The 19,332-nt window shown below is 49.7% G+C and overlaps 1 protein-coding gene and 2 long non-coding RNA genes across 7 annotated transcripts; 1 reads left to right on the forward strand and 2 right to left on the reverse strand.

Annotated features, from left to right (window-relative positions):
- The first annotated feature begins 497 nt into the window (after positions 1–497).
- On the forward strand, positions 498–17,322 carry LOC118678433 (solute carrier family 5 member 4). The gene is made up of 15 exons (XM_036354124.1): positions 498–848; positions 2,013–2,084; positions 2,632–2,736; positions 2,859–2,918; positions 3,888–3,992; positions 6,482–6,587; positions 7,809–7,889; positions 8,080–8,300; positions 8,941–9,076; positions 10,491–10,598; positions 11,359–11,509; positions 14,161–14,329; positions 15,712–15,927; positions 16,408–16,510; positions 17,108–17,322. The coding sequence occupies exons 1-15, from the start codon at positions 690–692 to the stop codon at positions 17,320–17,322; spliced, it is 2,007 nt and encodes a 668-aa protein (XP_036210017.1). The 5' UTR covers positions 498–689.
- Positions 1,434–8,423, reverse strand: LOC118678434. Of its 4 annotated transcripts, none has more exons than XR_004974897.1 (3): positions 7,656–8,423; positions 4,413–7,108; positions 1,434–4,062 (listed from the first exon to the last, which is right to left on the reverse strand). It is a non-coding gene; the product is annotated as an uncharacterized LOC118678434 (long non-coding RNA). The 4 variants fall into 4 exon arrangements; XR_004974899.1 differs by having other exon boundaries at positions 4,413–6,705; positions 6,936–8,423; XR_004974898.1 differs by having other exon boundaries at positions 4,413–5,730; positions 6,539–8,423.
- On the reverse strand, positions 8,672–15,480 carry LOC118678436. Of its 2 annotated transcripts, XR_004974902.1 has the most exons (4): positions 14,114–15,480; positions 11,274–11,542; positions 9,578–9,634; positions 8,672–9,066 (listed from the first exon to the last, which is right to left on the reverse strand). It is a non-coding gene; the product is annotated as an uncharacterized LOC118678436 (long non-coding RNA). The 2 variants fall into 2 exon arrangements; XR_004974901.1 differs by lacking the exon at positions 8,672–9,066 and having other exon boundaries at positions 9,378–9,634.
- Positions 17,323–19,332: the final 2,010 nt, after the last annotated feature.

Below are 19,332 nucleotides of genomic sequence, written 5' to 3' on the forward strand. Positions count from 1 at the left end.
TTAGATTACTTGTTCCAGAAGAATATGGCGGTGCCTTGGGACCCATGGATTGCATAATTCACTTCACTTTCTTTTTTAAAAAATATTTTTTAATTGATTTCGGGGAGGAAAGGAGAGGAAGAAAGAGAGCTAGAAACATCAATGATGAGAGAGAATCATGGATCCGCTGCCTCCTGCAGGCCCCCTACTGGGGGTCGAGCCCATAATCTGGGCACGTGCCCTGACCGGGAATGGAACAGTGACCTCCTGGTTCATAGGTGGATGCTCAAGCTCTGAGCCACGCCGGCCGGGCAGTTTCACTTTCGAAGTTGTAATTCCTTGGTCAGGAGTCTTATCTGATCCGTGAGGGACTCTTACCCGCTGTCCCTACTGATTCTTTTCTGGCCCTTTCACCTCTGTCCTTCTCCTCCTTGTCCCCTGTCATCGCTCCCTAATCCTCACCCAACCTGGCCACATCTTCTTACAGACCCTGTCTTTCCACGCAGGGAGCACCCCACTCTGCACCTCCAATCTCACCCTCATTCCCACACGCCGTCCGACCAGCTCTGCCCGCTGGAGGGCCAGGGTCTCAGGACATCAGAGAAGGGTTAAAGGTCCCGTGCCCAGGAGCCGGTCCTGATAGCACGCCCCACCTGCCCGAGGCTGATGATTAACCCAGAGCTCATATAAGGAGAGGGCCCCTCCTGGGCATGGGGACAGCACCGCCCGCAGCCATGGCCAGCACCGTGAGCCCCAGCACTGTGACCGGGACCCCGGGCCCCCCCGAGATGTCAGAGCGCATCCGAAACGCCGCCGACATCTCCGTCATTGTCATCTACTTCGTGGTGGTGATGGCTGTCGGGCTGTGGGTACGTAGGAGCCCAGAGGCGGTTTGGGGGGGTGCGCGTGGCTTGGGGTGAAACATCTAAGGGAGGGAAAAGTGACAAAGCTGAGAACATTCACAGCTGTCACCGATGTCATTGTCCTCCTCTCAGAATCACTTTCTTCTTCTTCTTTTTAAATATATCTTTATTGATTTCAGAGAGGAAGGGAGAGGGAGAGGGAGATAGAAACATCAATGAGGAGAGAGGATCATGGATCGGCTGCCTCCTGCACACCCCCTACTGGGGATCGAACCCGCAACCCAAGCACGTGCCCTTAACTGGAATTGAACCTGGGACCCTTCAGTCCGAAGGCCAAGGCTTTATCCGCTGAGCAAACCGGCCAGGGCGACATCAGTAATGCTGACACTGGCTGACTCTCTTCTCCTAACCACCCCGTCCTGTGCCCGGGGCCAGCCCTAGGGACTCCAGGCTTCATCTGTTTAGCATCTCCAGCACACGGCAGATTGAATAACAGCATTATTTTTTAATATCTTTTTATTGATTTCAGAGAGGAAGGGAGAGGGAGAGAGAGATAGAAACATCAATGAGGAGAGAGAATCATGAATCGGCTGCCTCCTGCGCGTCCCCCACTGGGGATCGAGCCCCCAACCCGGGCCTGTGCCCTGACCGGGAATCGAACTGTGACCTCCTGGTTCATAGGTCGATGCTCAACCGCTGAGCCATGCTGGCCGGGCGCCATGGTTTTTCTTATCTCACTTCTCTTATTTCCCTTTGTTATTTTCTCACTTTCTACCACAGTTGAGTTGGATGCTGAGTTCACTGATGCCCCTTCTTTCTTTTGGTAACGGATTGAAGGCTACGGACTTCCTTCCACACGCAGCTTCAGAGACACCTCACTCACAGCGTTTTCCTGTTTCGTACTGTGGGCAGCATTACAGCTATCTCCCCAATGTCTTCCTAAATGAAACCAACCAGAGCAGTTAGGACGAACGTTGAGGAATATCATCCCGGAAGTCCCCGGGTTTCTGGTTTGATCCTTTAAAAGTCAGTGCTACCTGGCAGTCTCCAGGAGAACGTTTCTCTCTTCTGGGGACCTGGAAAGGGTCCGTTTCATCGGCACCGTGACCTGGCCCCGGGGGCACCTTGGTGCAGCGGCTGTGGTCTGACCCACGTCTTCCCTCCGCGCAGGCCATGCTGAAGACCAACCGGGGCACCGTTGGGGGCTTCTTCCTGGCTGGCCGGGACATGGTCTGGTGGCCGGTGAGTGGGCAGAGCTTCCGGGAGATGAAGTGTGTGTGTGTGTGTGTGTGTGTGTGTGTGTGTGTGTGTGTGTGTGTAAGAGTAAAGAAAACATTGGGTGTGCTCATCTTTTGTTGTTTTTTTTCAGAGAGGGAGGGAGAAGAAGGAGAGAGAGAGAAGGAGAGGGAGAGGGAGAGGGAGAGAAACATCAATGGTGAGAGAGAATCATTGATCAGCTGCCTCCTGCACGCCCCCTACTGGAGATCAAGCCCACAACCCGGGCATGTGTCTTGACTGGCGGAAATCGAACCGTGACCTCCTGGTTCATAGGTTGATGCTCAACCACTGGGCCACGCCCGCTGGGCTAGTTTTCTTGTTAACCATTCAAAAACGGAAGAAATACCTTTGGCGCACCAACCCTACGGACACCGGGTTCAGCCCACGGGCTGTGGTGTGCGGGCTCCTGGCCTCAGGGGTAGCCATGGGAACACCGCCACGTGTCCCTGCGGTTCGGAAGCCTGATTGGAGTCTGTTAACTCTGACCCGCGTCTGTGCTCTCGGATTCCAGATGGGCGCCTCCCTCTTCGCCAGCAACATCGGCAGCGGCCACTTCGTGGGGCTGGCGGGCACCGGGGCGGCTTCGGGCATCGCCACCGCAGTCTTTGAGTGGAATGTAAGTGACATCATGGGCGATGACAGTCAGGGAGGACTTGCCGCAGACTCCGAGGCCGTGAGACGACACGGCCCCCAGGCCAGGCCTCTCTGACGCCACCCTCCCTGCTTGGCTTCCTGCAGGCCCTGGTGCTGTTGCTGGTGCTCGGCTGGTTCTTTGTCCCCATATACATCAAGGCAGGGGTGAGTACCCGCGGGGCTGTGGGCACGCCTGGTCGGCATCCATTTACACGCTCATTCTCCCTGCTCAGCCGGGAGACCTGGCTGAGACCGTTTGTCCCTGGTCTCTGGATTTACAATGACCCAGAGCCACTGCCTGCTGCCGGGCTGCTCCTGCGAACGGCTCGGCCACCTGCTCCCAGGCCTTCCCTGCCGTGAGGGCTCCCACTCGCCCACGTCCTCCCCAACTCGGGGCATTTTCCTGCCTCCTGATCCGTGCTATTCTGACACTTGTAAAGGAGTTTCATTTGTGATGAAGGGTAGGATGTACCGCAGCCGTGGTGGCTTCCCTTCCGCCTGCTCTGTCTCTCTGGGCCTTTTTATGGTTTTTTTTTTAACATATTTTTATTGACTTCAGAGAGGAAGGGAGAGGGAGAGAGAGAGAGAAACATCAATGATGAGAGAGAACCATGGATCGGCTGCCTCCTGCACGCCCCACACTGGGGATCCAGCCCACAACCCGGGCCTGTGCCCTGACCGGGAATCAAACCGGTGACCTCCTGGTTCCTGGGTCGATGCTCAACCGCTGAGCTGCACCCGGCTAGGCTGCAAGTAATGTTTTAACTAGACTGTCACATGACAGTGTGAAAATCATAAAAATTATCCATCGAGCGTTTGCCGTGCATTTGGCGATGGCGCGGGAATTTTACATCTACCGTCCCATGAAAACCCTACTTTACAGATGAGAAGCGTGGAGTCCAGGGAGAGGGTCACTCGCTAAATGTTACATTTCTAGTCAGTGTGGGCGCTGCGAGCCCGTCCCAAGGTTGTCCGATCCCAGCGCCCGTGTCCACCCGGCTTTGCTGCTTTCCCGAGAGACGATGCCTCCCTCCCCTCGGTTTCCCGAGGCGCCACCGGCCTGCCCGCCCGCGTGCTCGGTGAGTGCGGAGGGACCGAATGAGCTGGGCCAGTGAGCCCTGCCTGTCTCCGCAGGTGATGACCATGCCCGAGTACCTCAAGAAGCGCTTCGGGGGGAAGCGGCTCCAGATCTACCTCTCCGTCCTCTCCCTCTTCATCTGCGTGGCTTTGAGGATCTCGGTGAGTCCGTGCTCCTGGCGTGTTAAGCTTTGCAAGACCGCTTTTAAATTATATATCCTTGTATTGCTTTCTGAGAGGAAGGGAGAGGGAGAGAGAGAGAAACAACAATGATGAGAGAGAATCATGGATCAGCTGCCTCCTGCACGCCCCACCTTGGGGGTCGAACCCGCAGCCCAAGCCTGCGCCCTTGACCAGGAATCGAACCGGCAGCCTCTAAGTATATGGGATGGCACCCAACCAACTGCACCACACCAGCCAGGGCCCTTGATTTTTATTTTTTTTTAATCTAAAGCTGCCCCTACACAATATACTTCACAAATATGTGTTAAAAGAACTCTAAAGTTGTTGTTGGTGGTGGTGTGTGTGTGTGTGTGTGTGTGTGTGTGGTTTTTTTAAATTAAATTCCTTGGAGATAATCACCGAGGAAAGCAGAGAGGAGTTTGAAGAGTCAGCAGCACGTGTAGAAAACAAAGACAGAGTAACGGCTTGCTGCTGGCACATCAGTGACTCATGAGGTTATGGCCCGGGGTGCAGAGTCTGGGCCGCTCCTGAGGGAGGAAGCTGACTCCCCGATCGCTCTGCTGTTGAGCGGAGTCGGGGCTGGAAGTGAGCCAGCTGCTCCGATGAGGGGCTGAGCCCGCCAGGTGCAGCGTGAGCATCTCCCAGCGCTTCCTGTGCATGTGGCGCTCCGAGCCCGGGGGAGCGAGGATCCCTGTGCGCTAGGAGTTCACCACATGGTTAAGGAGTTAAGAATTTAACCAGAGCCTGAGCCAGTGTGGCTCATCAGCCCGTGGACCACAGGGTTCCAGGTTCAAATCCAGTCAAGGGCACGTACCTCAGTTGCAGGCTCCTTCCCTGGCTCCGGTTGGGGCATGTACAGGAGGCAACCAATCGATGTGTGTGTCTCTCTCTGTGTCTCTCCCCCTCCCTTCTGCTCTCTCCTAAAAAATCAATACAAAGCCCTAGCCGGTTTGGCTCAGTGCATAGAACATCAGCCTTCAGCTTGAAGGGTCCCGCATTCGATCCCCAGTCAGGGCACATGCCTGGGTTGCAGGCTCGATCCCCAATAGGGGGCATGCAGGAGACAGCTAATCAATGATTCTCTCTCATCATTGATGTTTCTCTCTCTCTCTCCCTCTCTAAAATAAATAAAAAAATATTTTAAAAATAAAATAAAAATTAATAGAAAAATATCCTTTGGTGGGGATTAACATAAAAAACGCACTTAAATAAAAACAATTTAACTATAAGATTGTTAGTACTTTATGATAATAGCTGCAGATATACTCAGCGTGAGCTTGAGTGGAGTGTGTGGACAAGCACGGAAGGCATGCTGTGGATGCCCAGGAAAGCGGGTGGGAATGGAAGTCATCTGCATGGGGTGCTGGGGGATTACACAACCCCCAGGCCAGGAAAGAGGAGGGGCCAAGGGAAGCGAGGGGCTCGCCATGTTCCCCAGTGGGCGGGGCTCAGTGACCTCCCAGGCCTCCCCTGGCTCTGACCTCTACAGCTTTGACATCCTCCAGGGCATGAACCAGGCGCTGTGCAGAATGCGAGTGGCCGAAGGGGCCCACGGGATGCAGCCTCCGGTGGCAGAAGGATCCCGGTTGGGGGGCAGGGGCGAGATGGAATGATGGGAGCTGACTGGAGGAGCAGGAAGGTCAGGGGCATGTGTGTGACTGACTGTGCAGGGTCTGTGGTTGGCTGAGAAGGTACAGTAGCAGGAGTCCATCCTTACCTACAAGGTCGTGTTTTAAGTGCTATTAATAATGATTAATCTTACGCACAACCTTCTGTGCACTCTTGCTATTACACTCTGATAACAGATTGGGTCCTGGTTACTGGTTAAACCGATCACGATGAGGAGTGAGGACAGGACAGCCTCCCCAGTCCTCCTGCCCCAGGTTTCATTTCAAATCTTAGGGAGGAAAACATCTCCCATCTCCTGTGACACCCCTTCCGAACCCAGGTTCTCCAAAGGAATCTGCCTCTATTGCTTCAGATCCTGAATCCTGCCCCCGTATCCCTTCCCCTCACCTCACTCGAAACCAAAACATAACAAAAACATGGGAAATGGCATGTAAGCATGTTAGTTAGAAACACAGAAGAAACATCCCTAGGTGCAGGCACAGAGTAAGTGGGAAACTGGATTTTGCCAGGGTTGGAGTTGGGCTAGGGGAGTTCAATGGAAGGAGAGATAGGCAAAGAGATTGAAGCTAAGGGCCCGGACAATGTGGCTCAGTGGTTGAGTGTCGACCTATGGACCAGGAGGTCATGGTTCGGTTCCCGGACAAGGCCCATGCCCTGGTTGCAGGCTCAATCCCCAGTGTGGGGCATGCAGGAGGCAGCCAATCAGTGATTCTCTCTCATCGTTGATGCTTCTATCTCTCTCCTTCTCCCTTCCTCTCTGAGATCAATAAAAATAAACTTTAAAAAAAAAAGAGAGGGATTGAAGCTATGGGCTGATGGCCCTGCCTGTCTCATTATAGTCAGACATATTCTCCGGAGCCATATTCATCAAGCTGGCCCTGGGGCTGGACCTCTACCTGGCGATCTTCATCCTCTTGGCTATCACCGCCATCTACACGATCACTGGTGAGTCCACTGCGTGCTTAGCTCGGCCATGCTACCTTCTGCTCGTGTCACCTGAGCGTTAGCCTTGTCGCTGCCAAGGTAAGGCTCTCCCTTTATTCCGCTCAGAGTCAGGCGCAGCCTAGAAACACAGCCAGAGCACAGGAAAGCGGGCCCTGTATCAGTTATGATCACCTTGATCCAGGATAACGATGTGATGGGTGGGACAGGGAGACGCTATTTGGGCTCAACGATGCGTTGCGTATCCAGACTGGCATCTGGAATTCAGTGTGTCACACCCACGGGAGGCCAGGATGGCACGGCAGCTCAGACATGAGACGGGCAAACCCACGGCAGGGCCCAGATGAATACCTGAGCATGATGGGGGCCCTGAGAGGCAGCATCAGAAAAGGGGGGCTGGAGCGGAGGGTTGATTGTGGGGAGAAGGTATGTGGCGGCAATCCACACAGGTTTCCATGAACCAGACACATTGGTGGGGTGTCTCACGCACACCAGCTGACGCACAGTAAACTCGCCCAGCTCCGCTGGAAAAAAATAAAGAAGAGATCAAAGCTGCACAAGCAAGACAGTTCCGGAACCACGTTATGCCATGAGCGCGTGTTTCAGAGTCAGTGAGAGGTGAGGGCCTGGATCCCCTGTTTGCAGGCTCCATCTTGTTTCCCCGAGACCCTCTCATAAAAGAAATGTTGGATTCTCCTTTCTGACTCTGACTTGGTGGCTAAGCGCCCAGGGAGTCTAGAGTTGAAAGAGATGTTGTTATTGGTGGTGGTGGTTATACGACATTGCCGCAAAACGTGGGTCAACAGTAATATACGGTATTCCACTAATGAAACAATGATATGTTCCAACGCTCGAACAGAAATGGCTTCGCCCAGTTCTTTAGAGCAGGTATCCTGTGCTAAATAGCGCAAACTGAGGGGTTGTTATGGGAGATTTTCATGATATTAAAATCTGGCCTTTCCCCCTACTTAATATTCAAAAGCGCACACAAAGGTAGAACTCTACCATAATTGATAGCAACGTTGAGTGGAGGCAAGGCAAGGAAGACAGGAGCACCAATGAGACACGTACCTTCCAAGGAGATGATGATGATGCCACCAGGAGCTTCCGATCTGTTTTCTGCTGAGTCACTTCAGGGGTTTGGGTAGAAGAGAACCTAAAGGCGAAGGCAAGTAGGGGAGGGCACCTGAGTCAAACACCCTGGCTCTTTTCTTCTCTCCACAGGCGGCTTGGCCTCGGTTATTTACACCGACACCCTCCAGACCATCATCATGCTGATCGGCTCGTTCATCCTCATGGGGTTTGGTAAGTGATGGCCGTGTGAACGGGGCCGTGGGGGTGGAAGTCAAGGGACTGTGGATCCGAGAGAAGGGTCCTGAGAACACGACCAGGCCGATGGGAGGTGCCGGAGTGCCTCCCACCACGGAGGGGTCGTTAGGGAAATGGGTGTCTCACGTTTCTGGGGAACACTGCCTTGTATCCGATGCCGTTGCAGCATTTGCCGAAGTCGGAGGCTATGAGAGTTTTACGGAGAAGTATATGAACGCCATCCCGTCCATAGTCGAAGGGGACAACCTGACAATTAGCCCCGCGTGCTACACTCCTCGGCCAGACTCCTTCCACATTTTCCGAGATGCTGTCACCGGGGACATTCCGTGGCCGGGAATGATCATAGGAATGACCATCGTGGCTGCGTGGTACTGGTGCACAGATCAGGTAAAGCGTGTGCGTGTGTGTGTGTGACTGAGTGTGTATATGACTGAGTGTGTGTGACTGTATATGTGACTGAGTGTGTATGCGTGTGTGTGTGTGCATGTGTGTGTGTGCGTGAGTGTATGTGTGAATACCTTTATGCTGTTCTTTTTCTTCTTCTAGAAAATCATCTAGTTTCACCATTTAAAAAGTCAAACACTTCGCCCTAGCCGGTTTGGCTCAGTGGATAGAGCGTCAGCCTGCGGACTGAAGGGTCCCGGGTTCGGTTCCGGGTCAGGGTACATGCCCGGGTTGCAGGCTCGATTCCCAGTAGGGGGCGTGCAGGAGGCAGCTGATCCATGATTCTCTCTCATCATTGATGTTTCCATCTCTCTCTCCCTCTCCCTTCCTCTCTGTCGTCAATATCAATATACTTTTTTACAAAAAGAAAGAAAGAACCCTATTTACAGATGAGAAACCTGAAACTCACAGAAGTCAAATGCTCATGTGGGAGGAGCGGGGATCCAAATCCGGATTTTCCTCCGAAGCTCATTCTTCTCTCGTCACCGTCCCACTTCTCATTGGCACGCTAGTCCCTGAAGAGGCGCTCCCCTCCCGTATGTGTCCTCCGGCTGTCCCATGACGAGGCGTGTTCTCCCGGCAGGTCATCGTGCAGCGCTGCCTCTCCGGCAAGGACATGTCCCACGTGAAGGCCGCCTGCATCATGTGTGGGTACCTGAAGCTGCTGCCCATGTTCCTCATGGTGATGCCAGGAATGATCAGCCGCATCCTGTACACAGGCAAGTCCGGAGCCATAAGCTCCCACCATTTATGCTTGAATTATGAATCGTGGTTTTAAGATGTTTTAAGGCAGCTAAGAGTAACTGCTAATGTTGAAAATCTCCCTTAAAAATCTTTATTATGCCCTCGCCAATGTGGCTCAGTGGATAGAGCATTGGCCTGCAGACCAAAGGGTCCGGGTTTGATCCTGGTCAAGGGCATTGCAGGCTCCTCCCCAGCCTGGGCCCTGGTCGGGGCACGTGCAGGGAGGCAACCCATCGATGTGTTTCTCTCACATCGATGTTTCTCTCTGTCTTTCCCTCTCTCTTCTACTCTCTCTAAAAAAATCAATGGAAAAATACCCTCAGGTGAGGATTAACAAAAATAAATAAATAAAAATAAACTGACATTTTTTCTTTTGTTAAAAAATGTATTGTGAGGAGTGAAGGAAACACAGAATATTTCTTGCCTAATCCGAGACCGCTGGTGTTTATTAGGACAATCCATCAGATAGCACTAACCTCATTTCATGTTTTCACAACTGGGCCTGGAGAAAACGTGTTTATTTTCCTGAAAACCTGTTAAGAGGAGAATCAAGTGAGCAACATTCCTGCTTATTGCAACATTCTGGTGTTGTCTACAGCAATAAAGAACGGATAGATATCCAGGGAGTAGCCAAAGACAGGATTGTTCACTATCTCAAATCTTGGGGCAATACTGACATCATCATGTTGGATGTAAACAGCAGACTATAAAATATCACCGCAACAATGACCGTAGTTGTGCCATAAACACATTTCTTTCCGGAAAAGGATTAGAAAGGAATAATAAACTAAGAGAAGCCCTTGTACGAAGGTGTTAGAATTCTGGGTGGCTTTTTATATACCGTTTTTCTATCTGTTTTCATAATGTCATTTTAGCTAAAATATCAGCAAGGTATTGTGCAACTGCCACAATGAGTGAGGCATCATCCCACAGCGGCAGTCACCCCAACATCACACGTGGCACCTCTTCTTAGATGTGGGAGAAAGACGCTGGCGGAATGATTGCACACAGGACCAGCTGCCTGAGTGCTGTGTTGCTGCTGTTTGATCTGTGGAGTTCTGTGCTCCTGGGAGGACGTATGCTCTTGCAGCTTTTCTGGAGGGGGAATCGCTCCCTCTAATGCTCTAATGCTCTAGCTGGGCCACATCCCAAGGCGGAGCCTGCACCACAGGCCAGTGCCAGGAGAGCTACAGCTGTGACACTTGGAAAGGTGCATTCTAGCCAAAGAGGAAGCAGATCAATTGCCTGCAGTTCAAAGTTGAGCCTCAATTTCCAGGCAAACGTCTTTCCTCTAACTCATGACCTTCCCACTTGTCTCTGCGGCCAATGGTTGTAGGTCTTACCTGTTTGGGCCCCACTCACTGAACACTTATCTGAATTCCTCTTCAGAGAAGGTGGCCTGTGTTGTCCCCTCTGAGTGTGTGAAACACTGTGGCACTGAAGTCGGCTGCACTAATTATGCCTACCCAATGCTGGTGATGGAACTGATGCCTGACGGTAAGAAAATGTCCTGCTCAGGTAAATGGGTAAAGAAAGTGTGATGGGCCCTGGCTGGTGTTTCTCAATGGTTAGAGCATCGGCCTATGAACCAGAGGGTCTCAGGTTTGAGTCCCAGTTTAGGGCCCGTACCTGGGTTGCAGGTTCCATCCCCGCCCCCAGTCACTGCTCCCAGTGAGTGTGGGAGGCAACCAATCGATGTATCCCTCTCAAAGACAAATACTGCATGATGTCACTTATATGTGGAATCTAAAGAAACAGAGAAGTAGAATGGTGGTTGCCAGGGGATGGGGAATGGGGAAATAGGAATATATTGGTCAAAGGGTACACATGTTCAGTTATAATATGGGTAAGTTCTGGAGACCACAGCATAAAGACTGCAGTTAATAATAATGTCTTGTGTACTTAAAATTTATTAAGAAAATAGATCTCAAGTATTCTCACAACAAAACAAGGTATTAGTTACTATGTGATGTGATGACTGGGTTAATTAGCTTGATTGTGGTAACCATTCACATGATGTATCTATCAAAACATCATGTCGTACACCTTAAATACATGCAATTTTTACTTGTCAATAATTCTGAGAATCACCAGGAAATATGCAGAAAATGCTAGACGATGGCATGTATCCATGGGCACATCAGTTAGTAAACAGTCTGTATGACATTTTACCTTTGAATGGCCCTCTGGTTGGCAAGTGATCACAGCTCATGGCGTCCAGTTCCTAACTCGTGGTTGCCTCCTCTTCCGGCCGCAGGGCTGCGAGGCCTGATGCTGTCAGTCATGTTGGCATCTCTCATGAGCTCCCTGACCTCCATCTTCAACAGCGCCAGCACCCTCTTCACCATGGACCTCTACACGAAGATCCGGAAGCAGGCCTCGGAGAGGGAGCTCCTGATCGCTGGGAGGTGAGAGAACCCTGGTTTCTGTCTTAAATTTCTCTGCAAAGGTAGAGACATCGAAGTGAAATAGAGCCTCCTCATTTGGGGATTCAGAGAAACTACTCATAGAGTTCTGAAGTGGGAAAAGGACCATTAGAGGATATTTAACCCAACTCTATCTCTTTCTAGATACGAAATTTGGGGCCATACGTACCAAGGAAATAGTTTCTTTTGTTCTTTTTTTAAAAAATATATTTTATTGATTTTTTACAGAGAGGAAGGGAGAGGGATAGAGAGTTAAAAACATCGATGAGAGAGAAACATCGATCAGCTGCCTCCTGCACACCTCCTACTGGGGATGTGCCCGCAAACAAGGTACATGCCCTTGACCGGAATTGAACCTGGGACCCTTCAGTCCACAGGCCGACGCTCTATCCACTGGGCCAAACCGGTTAGGGCAAGGAAATAGTTTCTTTTTCAGATTTCCAAATGCCTTTGATTGTCTCTTTATTCCTCCTGTCACACCCGCTCCCAACCACATCTTCGTGAAATCCCATCAATGTCTTTCATGGGGCCTAAAGTTTCCATCTACTCTCACAGGTTAAGGCATCATCTCTAGAAGTTTCCATGCATATCACAGGCAGGAAGTAACAGATGAGGGACCTCCACACACTACCACAGATGAGTTTACCAACTGCGTTCATTAAAAATGGGGCGTCAAGAGAAACTAACCACCTCTTTAAAAGACGGTGCGTTGCTGAAGATAGTAATAATCGCTTTGGTAAATGAAGCACTTGGAGAAATTCCGAGGGCTCGGTTGGTCCAGATCGTGACTCTAAATAAACGCTACAGGAGAGGAAGACCATAGGCCTCTGTATTTCTGTGGTAGAAAGTGTTGGGCTAGAATTCAGTAGGTCCAAGATGCAGTAGTCCACGGATGGGTCAACGATCTTGGTTATGAGTCCCCTCTAAGTCTCAATGATCTGTTAATGAGTTTCTCTTTTCCTCTCTATCTTATTAAATGCCTACTATCTCCAGGAATACAAATATGAAAAAAATGGCATATATATGAAAAATAAGTTCATGCTTCATGGGATTTATGCCTTGGTGGGGAAGATAGATCATAAATATATTCTATATATGGTGACAAAAAATGCTAGGAAGATGCCCAGCCGGCATGGCTCAGTGGCTGAGCATCCACCTATGAACCAGGAGGTCACAGGTTTGATTCACAGTCAGGGCACATGCCCAGGTTGTGGGCTCGATCCCCAGTGGAGGGCGTGCAGGAGGCAGCCGATCAATGGTTCTCTCTCATCATTGATCTCTCTCTCTCTCTCTCCCTCTTCCTTCCTCTCTGAAATCAATAAAAATATATTTTAAAAAACGCTAGGAAGAAAATTAGAGCAGGATTAAAGGATGGGGACTAACTTAACACGGTGCTCAGGGGGTCCTCACGGAAGAAGTGCCTTTGAGCAGAGCCCTGGGGAGAGTGTGGGGGGACCCCGGAGGCTCAGTGCGGAGGAGCAGTCAGTGCTGCCTGCAGTCCTCCACAGTCACGTGTGGGGGGTGTGTGAGGACAGCAAGGGGTGAGGCTGGCCCGTGAGAGCGATAGGAAACAAAATCAGAAAGGTGGGGGTCGGGAGATCACGCAGGGCTATTCCGGCCATAAGAGGACTTTGGATTTTATTCTGCATGTGACAGCAAACAGCTGAAAACAGCTGAAGATAAGAGAGCACAGGACACACACCGTTTGCTTTCGGATGATGATGACAACGACGATAGGAGGTGTTATTTCTTGAATCTTTACTGTGTTCTGGACCCTGTGCTCGGACCGCCCGTGGTTTATCACGCTTAGTCATTGCAAGGTTGCAGAAGTTTTGTAGAGCTTAAGTGAGGCCCTGTGCCTCAGTCTCCCGCCCAAATGCTTGTCCCCGGTTCCCCCGACTCCCACCTTTCTGTTTCCGGTGAGCACAGACAAGCCATGGCCTTTTACAGAGAGTCCCGTAAATTATTATTATCTGTTTATTCATATCACAAGCACAGAAGAATATTGCAAAGTTTTAAAAAGTGAACCTATTTGGTTTTGCTCCTGACCCCCAGGAGCAAAACCGAATAGATTTTTGCTGCATCTCAATATTTTAACCAATTCCTTCTACCTGCCAAAGTACTCAAGCAGCAAAAACACACAAATTAGCATTTCTGGCCAGTTCATTCAGCATTCTGGGACAGAGGATATTTAAATCTAAAGCATCCTGACTCAGTTTCTCTCAGCTAGGAAAAAAGACCAAAATAGGAGTCTGCTTTCTGTGTCCTACAAATGATTACTTAGACCTAGTGCTGTGTGTTTCTTTTTCTAATTGCTATAGTGCATGAACTGCATTAGAGAATTATTAACCGAACCCTGACATTGGAACTGTTTTTATAAATGAATACTTAATCTCATCGTTGAAGCTATTATGACTGATTATAGGCTAGCAATTGCTTTATTGGCATTTTACTCACAGATCGTCCTACGCAATGGCCTGGCATGAGGTTTCAAGGAGCTTGAATTTCTTGGGCAGGGGAGAGGGTGGGGGAAATCAATGAATGGCCCCAAGAATGCATTCAAGAACTCAAGCACAGTGGACGTACCAGTGATGCTTCCGCTTAATCATCCCTTCCTTTTGTTTGCTTCCCAGGCTGTTCATCATCCTGTTAATTATCATCAGCATTTTGTGGGTCCCGCTGGTACAAGTGTCTCAAAACGGACAGCTGTTTCATTACATAGAATCCATCTCTAGCTACCTGGGGCCGCCCATCGCCGCTGTCTTCCTGCTCGCCATCTTCTGCAAGCGAGTCAATGAACAGGTGAGTGGAAGTGCAGGGACTTCTTTTCCTGCTGGAGTAGGGGGAAATGTCTTTCTCTCGCTGGGAGGAAAATGCATCCTTTCCACCCAATTCATACAACTCAAGGCCCGTCAACTCTGCAAATTGTATCACATAAATCAGAGTTCTGTTCATGCTACAAAATCAGTCACAAGTGTTTGAATCTATGTACAACAGAAAAGTCACGGTAAACTTAAACTTGGGTCAAAGTAAACTGTACAAGTTTCCCCTGTTATCCGTAAGCTGAAATGGCATAAAGTGAAGAGGCATGTACCCTTGATTTATACGGAAATTTTTTGAGAATTTCAGACCCCCCAAAAATATCCTCTCTTATGCTTTTTTAAAAAGCTTTATATATATAATTGATTTCAGAGAGAAAGGGAGTGGGAGAGAGAAAAACATCAATGATGAAAGAGAATCATTGATCAGCTGCCTCCCTACTGGAGATCGAGTCCACAACCCGGGCCTGTGCCCCTGAACAGAATCAAACCCAGGACCCTTCAGTCTGCAGGCCGACGCTCTATCCACTGACCCACACCAGCTAGGGGCCCTACCTCTCTTAGGCTTTTGATACATTAGGACACATCTTGCTAACGGACTCACAGAACACATCAAGATGAAGCAGAGATGCTCACAGGCACAGCACAAAGCTAGGCGGCCTGATGCTGAGCTGCTGGGTGTGGTTCTGGGGAAGGAGCTTGGCGGGGTCACTCTCATGGCTCCCCTGCATTTTGCCTCTTTTCGACTTCTTTTCATAAAAGTAAAAACCCTCTTGGAATTCCTTTCGTTCAGCGAAAACAGGTACCAAGCTAGGTCTTTGGCGAAAGCAAAGTGGCGTGTAACTCAAACTTCTGAAAGTGGGGCGTCCCTGTAGTGCCCCGAGTTGGAGAATGAACAGTGCCATCATGGTGTTTCAAGCCACGGAGGGAAACAGGCCACTAGCAACCACACGCATTGGCATCTTTCCCTGCTTCGGTGGCCTTGCCCTCAAGGTTAGCCATGGATTGGTTCTTTGTTGTTGTTGTTGTTAATCCTTATCCAAGGATACCTTTCCATTGATTTTTAGAGAGAGTGGAAAGGAGGGGGCGAGACAGAGAGAAACATCAATGTGAGAGAGACACATCAATTGGTGACCTCCGTAGGCACCCCAACCAGGGCTGGGGATCAAGCCCGGTACATGCCCTTGACTGGAATCGAACCCAGACCCTTCAATCCAGAGGCTGATGCTCTATCCACAGAGCCACACCAGCCAGGCCCTGTGTAGTGCTTAGTGAAGAAAGCAGGAAGGGTGGTAATTATGACCTCCTAGAACGAGCTTCTCCTCTCCTCTAAATCCCCTGGTTTTGTTCTTGCTTCTCGCGCAGGGAGCCTTCTGGGGTCTCATCGTCGGACTGCTGATCGGCCTGTTTCGTATGATTGCAGAGTTTGCCTACGGAACAGGGACCTGCCTGGCTGCCAGTAACTGTCCCAAAATCATCTGTGGCGTGCACTACCTGTACTTCGCCATGATTCTCTTTGCAGTTTCCATCGTGGTCATCCTGGGAGTTTCCCTGCTAACAAAACCCATTCCTGATGTGCATGTGAGTGAGGAGTCACAGCTATATGCTCCTTTTATTCCTTTAAATATATTTGTATTGATTTCTGAGAGGAAGAGAGGGAGAGAGAGAGAGGGAAAGAGAGAGAGGGAGAGAGAGAGAGAGAGAGAGAGAGAGAGAGAGAGAGAGAGAGAGACATCAATGATGAGAGAGAATCACTGATTGGCTGCCCCCTGCACACCCCATACTGGGGATGGAGCCCGCAACCCGGGTATGTGCCCTGACCGGGAATCGAACCCTGACCTTCTGGTTCATAGCTCGATGCTCAACCACTGAGCCACGCCAGCTGGGCCAGAAATAATGTAAAATAGTGTGCTTTGGTGAATGAGTGTAGTAGAAGACCTCTTCTTTGTTGTGTATGTCTTCCCACGCTGTGGGATTTTTTGCACTGTACAGTAAATGTGCTGTTATGTTATTGTAAACACTTGTTCATCACTCATGGGTCTGTCTGTGGTCTCTGGGCAGCTGTATCGCCTGTGCTGGGCTCTTCGGAACCGGACAGAGGAGCGAATCGATTTAGACGCAGAAGAGCAGAGACAGGAAGAAGCTGCTGATGATGCTGATGAAGGTAATGACTGGTTTGCCTTTGGTTTGAGAACTCTCTCTCTTGCTTTGAACTGTTGATTCATCGCTCTAGTGTGTTTACAGGGAGTTGTTTGTAGGATGTTCTCTAGTTCAAGAAACTCATTTCTACAAGGATATCACACCCTGTGTGATATAAGATGCAAATGTTTTCCCCAGCTTGGCACTTGTTTGACTGTTTATTGGGCTCTATGCTATGCAAAAGTTTTCTATTTTTCTTTTAATATGTTTTTATTGATTGCAGAGAGGAAGGGAGAGGGAGAGAGAGAAACATCAATGATGAGAGGGGATCATTGATCAGCTGCCTCCTGCAGGCCTCCTACTGGGGATCGAGCCTGCAACCTGGGCCTGTGCCCTGACCGAGAATCGAACGGCGACCTCCAGGTTCACAGGTCAACACTCAGCCACTGAGTCACGCTGGCCGGGCTCCATTTTTCTATAACTGGAGTTATGTGTTTTCGCAGGGATATTTCTCTAAGGCATAGAAGTAGTTGTCGTCATTCTTTGCCGTCATCCACACGACCTTGACGGGAGTCGGATTTCTCAAGCTTTGTGATCATTTGTTTATCTTTCTTTGGTTCAGATGAGCCCGGGGAAACGCCAGGGTGTTTCAGGAGAGCGTACGAGGCGTTCTGCGGTTTGCAGAAGAAAGGCCCCAAGCTGAGCAAAGAGGAGGAAGAAGCCCTGAGAAAGAAGCTGACAGACACGTCCGAGAAGCCCCTCTGGAGGACCGTGGTGAACGTCAACGCCATCCTGCTGCTGGCCGTGGCCGTCTTTGCTCACGGCTATTTCGCCTGAACCCCACCGGGGCCACTAGAGGATGTATGAAGCAGAGGACAGCATTGATCTTTCACCTGTAGAGTTTGTTGTGATGCAAAAGGGAGATACGCGGTTGCTAATTTTATCCAATAACTCTAGGCATGACTTTTAGCGTTTGCTGTTCCTTTGTGTCAGTGGAGAAAGAGTTGATCATTTAGAAAGCCGGTGAGCCGACTCCATATGTGTGTGTGTAAACTAGGAGAGTTTGGGAATAAATTATTTTTGTATGGAGCTCATCAGATAGATTGCCCTGTGTCAAACTTGCTTCCTGCTCTTTCCAGAGATTTCCACGTAGAAGGACCACCTCCCCCTACTCTGCCTCGCCTAGGACCCCCTCATCGGAAAAACAGCGACATTGTCTCCCCGAATTCACCTCGCTGATCTCAGGGGCTTGAAAAATAGGAATGGTTCCAAGTAGTTGAGGGGAAGAGAGCTGGACATGCCCGTGGTGACTATTTTTATGAACTTTTTAGAAATTATTCGTTTCTGCCTTCAATAAACTCATCCCCCACTAAAGTTTAGCATATCGAGCCATTGATTGTCTTAAACCACTTTATTAAAATATAACTCACATATCATAAACTGTATCTGTTTCAAGTGTACAGTTCAAACAGACTCAGGCACATAAAACAGACTGACAGCAGTCAGAGGGGAGGGGGTTGCGGGGCTGGGTGAAAAAAAGGTGAAAGGTTACGCAAAAACAATATATATATGTATATATGTGTATATATATACGCACACACATACATATAACACATAGACACAGACAACAGTGTGGTGATAGCCAGAGGGAAAGGGGGAGGGTAGAGGGAGGGAGGGGTAAGGGGGAGGTGGGGAGGTGGAGGTAGGCAAAGGGGGGATAAATGGGGACGGAAAGAGACTTCCTTTGGGGTGATAAGCACACAGTGCAGTGGGGGCAGATGATGTTTTCTTGAGCTGCACACTTGAAACCTGTATGGTTTTATTCACCGATGTCACCCAATAAATTCCATTAAAAGATAAATAATAGAGTGTACAGTTCTGTGTATTTTAGAATTGTCACAGTTGCCCCCCACCCCAGATCAGCAGCTTCAAAACGGTCTGGGAGCTCGATAGAAATGCAAATTCCCAGGCCCTCCTCCAGACCAAGTGATTTGAAAACTCTAAGGCTGCGTCCCAGCAGCCTGTGTTGTAGTAGCGCTATGGCTCGAAAACCACTGCGCTAAGCTCTTTGATTCTGAAATGCGTGTGAACGGGCTGCCAGCCTTCATGTGTAAAGTGGTCCCTTTATCAGGTGAACATTTGCCACCAGTTCTCCAAGCCTGGGATGAATTGCATCAAATTACTTGTTCTTGGAGTTGCTCTTAAGACTACAAAACTGTCTGGGGCCCGGCCGGGGTGGCTCAGTGATTGAGCACCAACCCAGGAACCAAGAGGTCATGGTTCAATTCCTGGTCAGGGGGGTTGCAGGCTCGATCCCCCATAGGGGTGTGTAGGAGGCAGCCAATCGATGATCTTTCTCTCTCATTGGTGTTTCTATCTCTTTATCCCTCTCCCTTCCTCTCTCTCCCCAAAAATCAATTAAACAAGAAAACAAAAACAAAAAAAAGGGCTGGGTCAGGCTAAACAGCACTCACCTGCACCCTCCAGAACCAGTCAAACATGTTGAGAGTCATCCATAGTTCAAGAAGCTTATGTTGCCTGACAGGGCATGACTTTTTCAGCTCTATAAACTGAGCATTAATAAGCAATCACAGCCCTGACTGGTTTGGCTCAGTGGATAGAGCGTTAGCCTGCGGACTGAAAGGTCCCAGGTTTGATTCCGTCAAGGGCATATACCTTGGTTGCAGGCACATCCCCAATAGGAGGTGTGCAGGAGACAGCTGATCGATGTTTCTCTCCCATCGATGTTTCTAACTCTCTATCCCTCTCCCTTCCTCTCTGTTAAAAAAAATAAAAATCAGTAAAATATATTTTTTAAAAAAATAAGCAATCACACCCTAGCCGGCT

This window comes from Myotis myotis, unplaced genomic scaffold (assembly GCF_014108235.1).
Source record: "Myotis myotis isolate mMyoMyo1 unplaced genomic scaffold, mMyoMyo1.p scaffold_m19_p_20, whole genome shotgun sequence".
NCBI lineage: Eukaryota > Metazoa > Chordata > Mammalia > Chiroptera > Vespertilionidae > Myotis > Myotis myotis.

What these genes read in the sequence shown, in the direction of transcription:
- LOC118678433 (XM_036354124.1), top strand. Translation starts at nt 690, where the DNA reads ATGGGGACAGCACCGCCCGCAGCCATGGCCAGCACCGTGAGCCCCAGC. An exon ending in TGATGGCTGTCGGGCTGTGG is followed by an intron (nt 849 to 2,012) that starts GTACGTAGGAGC and finishes CCCTCCGCGCAG; the next exon opens with GCCATGCTGAAGACCAACCG. An exon ending in CGCCATCTACACGATCACTG is followed by an intron (nt 6,588 to 7,808) that starts GTGAGTCCACTG and finishes TTCTCTCCACAG; the next exon opens with GCGGCTTGGCCTCGGTTATT.